Here is a 4,170-nt window from a genome sequence, read left to right on the forward strand (position 1 = left end):
AAAAAAATAAAAAAAAAATTAAAATATGTATATATTTATTTTATTTTATTTTATGTTATTTTGTTTTATTTTTTCTTGAAGGATTATATTAATAAACGAAGAATCATTTAGAAGTGATATATTCATTCAATTACTCTTAGAATTTGTTTTAACATTTATTTTATCAATAATTACCAAATTCATATTTAGTTCACAATTGAATATTTCACATGAGCATAAAAATGCAAGTTATAGTGATGACGAGATTTATCAAGTCAATAAAGACTTAAAAAAAAAGGATAAGAAAAAAAAGAAGAATTAAAAAAATATTAGACTTATAATATATAATATATATATATTTATTTATATATATATTTATTTATATATATATTTATTTATTTATTTATATTTATATTCATATATGGATGCCCTTTGGTATTATATAAATATCTTATACATTTATGTAATCACCTTTAATATGAACAAAAATATTCGCTATCAAGTTTTTATTTTTTTTTTCTTATGTTGCATATCCTTGCAATTTTGATGTGTAATTAAAGAATAATCACCGTGATTACATAAAATATATTCTGTTTCTTTTTTGGTTCGAATGCGTAAATTGCTAATAAATTCATTCTACCAAAAAAAAAAAAAAAAAAAAAAATATATATATATATATATATATACATCATATTATATCAATTTATTATTTTATATATATATATATATATTTATTTATTTATTAATGTTCATATTTTCCTCTTTTGATAAATAATTTCATTTTTATGTTTTATTTTTATATATTACTTCTTGTGGGAGTAATTCTTTAACACACTTTTTTGTTTTTGTTAATAAATCTCTAAATAATTCAAAAAAAAACATATTTTTTTTTTAAAGAAATGTAAATGTAAATAAATATATATATATATATATATATAATATGCTTATCTGTTTTAAAAAAAACTAGACATAATTTTAATATATAAATCATTTTGTAAAATATATGAATATACTCACGAAAATAAGGAGGCCTGTTTGACAGCATGTTCGTATGAAACATCTTCGTTGTATTTTAAAGGTATTCCTTAAAAAAATAAAAAAAAAAAAAAAATAAAAAATAAAGAAACAAACAAAATAAATAAATAAATAAATAAATGTGATGAATAATATATCTATATATCTATTTGTTTGTATAATAACTTAATGTCTTATATGAAACATTAAAATCATTTTCTGAATAGTATTATCCTTTGTAGGATGTTTTCTTTTTCTTTTAAATATAATAATAAAAAAAATATATCTTAGAGTTTATAGTAATATTTCTAGTTTATTCTTTTTATATACCATCAGCATTTATCAAGACATATGAGACAATAGAAGAATTATTGTTCATCCAACCATTTAAGGATTCACTAATTTCACTTGATGATCCAGCCATATTTTAATATTTATTTTATTTTTTAATATTATATGTGATAAAATATTAGACATTTATTAATATTACTCATATCAATGGGAATGTACATATATTAATTTATAAATATATTTATTTATTCATTTATTTTTTTTTTTTATTTATTTGTGTGTATATTTTTATGTAGACCCATTAAAATTTGCAAAAGAAGATATTGTTTGTTCTAATATTTTTTCACATTTATTTTTATAAAACCACTGATGATTTATGATAAAAATCATATTAACTTAAAAAAAAAAAAAAAAAAATTATACATACATATATAACAAAATTACGTATGTATAATACATATTCAGAACTAAAAAATATATGTAGGAGTATATGTAAGATATACATAATAATATATTGACATAGTTTGATAAATATTGTATTCATTATTTTAAAAATATTATAAAATTATAAAAAAATAAGTATGAAAAATAAATAATAAAAAAAATAATATTAATAATACGCAATTTTTTTAATAAAGTTGATATAAATACTTTATATATTATGTGTTCACGAAAAAAAAAATAAAGATAATAAAAATGTAATAATAAATTTTTATATAATTTTAAAATTAATAAATATTTCATAATATATATGAATATAATAAAATTTTTTAATTTCAAAAAAAAAAAAAAAATATCGAAAAGGGAACATACCTATAAATATATAAATATATATATATATATATATATATATATTTGAGAACTGTTTTTTAACTTTCCCCTTTGCACATAATTTTTATTGTCTAATATTAAAAAAATTTGTCTTATTTTAATTATTATTTATGTTATAACATATACATAAAAATATTATACATATATATATATATATATATATATATATATATATGTATGTATTTTACTTTGGATGTATACTATTCTTACATTTAACTTTTATTTAGTCATCGTTAGAGGGCTCCCTTTTTAAATTTTCTTTTTTTTTTTCTTCTTCTTCTTTTTCCGAATCTTCATAGGAATCATCCTGTTCATCTGTCTTGTCACTTAAAAATGAATTTTTGGAATCGTCCGATTTTTCTGATTTAATTGAATGATCAAAAGACAGCTTTTTTGATGTACTTTTTTTTATGCTTATTTTCTTTTTTATTACTTTATCTGAAAGAATAGAAGAAGAATATTCAGACGTTTGTTCAGAAGATTGTTCTAATGAACTTGTTTTGCTATTACTTTCTCTACTAGTGTAAGATTCGTTTGAATCTTCATCACTTTGGTTATTTATTTTGTTATTTTCATCCTTACATTCTTCAGAATTATTTTCATCACTTTTGCTCTCATCAGTTTTGCTGACATCCGATTTGCTCTCATCAGTTTTGCTGTCATCAGTTTTGCTGTCATCCGATTTGCTGCCATCCGATTTGCTATCATCAGATTTGCTATCATCAGATTTGCTATCATCAGTTTTGCTATCATCAGATTTGCTCACGTCAGATTTATTTTCATCTTCTCTTAAATTATTTTCGCTACCACTTTCATAACTGCTGATACTTTCACTACTTTGTTCGTTGTACTTTTCCGGATTCTGCAAAAAAATAGAATAAAAAGAGATATAAAAAAAAATATATATAAATAAATATTTACATATATATATATATATATATATATATATATATTTATTTATTTATTTATTTATTTATTTATTTATATTTATTTATATTTATTTATCCATTGAAATTCATTGGTGTGTTACCATTAATATGTCCGGGTTTTGGATTATCATTTGCATGCATTTATTGGCTAGCGATATGCATTCTGTAAATATAGCATTGGGAGTTTTGGATCTAAAAAATGTAGGGGCAAATATTTTACTAAGTGTTAATATGGTCATATTATTTTCACTAGCATGTTCAGAAATAGTTTTAAAAAAATGTAAAAGACATAAAACACATTGTTTAATTCCTTGAGTTAATTTTTGATATAATTTTGATAAATTCAATTTAATAATTTTATCTGATGCTGAAGTACTTTTTAAATAATGTAATCTTGAAAAAGCATCTTTTCCTAACAATCCATGTTTTTGTGTATTTAGAAATAGTTTGAATGAACAAACAAGAGAAGGGATATTATTAAAATCAGTTGTTGGTTCTCCATATTCTATATCTCCAATAATACCATACAATGTTGAAGCATCTGCTTGTAAATTAAATAAATCTTTTGTATTAATTATTTCTGGTTTTGTCAAATGTGTTAAGAAATCTATAAGAATTGATGGTATATGTTTAAATTGTAAATATTTTTTACCAAATCTTTGACATAATATTTCTAAGTCAGCTCCAAATGGAGATATAGGTTGACCACCTAACATAACTTCTTCATTTCTTTGAACAATATATGGAAAATATTTTAAATATTTTGATGCTTTTATATTCAATTTTAAAAATAAATCTTCTAACTTTTCTATATATTCAACCTTCTTCCAAAATTTAGGTGATATAAATGGAGTTACAATGGTCAAAAGAGTTTTTGATAAAAAACCACTATGAACCAAATATAAATTTTTTAAATTCTTTTTGTATTTCCTGGGTAATGTATCATACCCTAAAAATAAAATGAATAAATAAATAAATAAATAAATATATATATATATATATATATATATATATATATATATGTGTTGTGTTTAAAATGTGAAAAGTAAAAAATATATATAATATATATTATATTATATAATATATATATATTTTTTTTTTTTTTTTTTTTTTTTTTTTTTTTTTT

The 4,170-nt window shown here is 19.3% G+C and overlaps 2 protein-coding genes across 2 annotated transcripts in view; both read right to left on the reverse strand.

Moving 5' to 3' along the window:
- Positions 1-477: 477 nt before the first annotated feature.
- Positions 478-1,417, reverse strand: PGSY75_1007100 (hypothetical protein; the record flags this gene model as incomplete). Its single annotated transcript, XM_018785837.1, has 4 exons — positions 478-615; positions 787-838; positions 997-1,063; positions 1,324-1,417. The coding sequence occupies 4 exons, from the start codon at positions 1,415-1,417 to the stop codon at positions 478-480; spliced, it is 351 nt and encodes a 116-aa protein (XP_018641454.1).
- A 921-nt stretch (positions 1,418-2,338) lies between these two features.
- PGSY75_1007200 (putative rhoGAP GTPase) overlaps positions 2,339-4,170 on the reverse strand; it is a gene marked incomplete at both ends in the record, with an annotated part of 2,076 nt that continues 244 nt past the window's right edge. The window contains 2 exons of the mRNA XM_018785839.1: positions 2,339-2,977; positions 3,146-3,993. Of these exons, the coding sequence (XP_018641455.1) occupies positions 2,339-2,977; positions 3,146-3,993 (1,487 nt within the window). Of the gene's footprint in view, positions 2,978-3,145 lie in introns of the transcript that reaches the window.

This window comes from Plasmodium gaboni, chromosome 10 (genome assembly GCF_001602025.1).
Source record: "Plasmodium gaboni strain SY75 chromosome 10, whole genome shotgun sequence".
In the NCBI taxonomy this organism is placed as follows: domain Eukaryota; phylum Apicomplexa; class Aconoidasida; order Haemosporida; family Plasmodiidae; genus Plasmodium; species Plasmodium gaboni.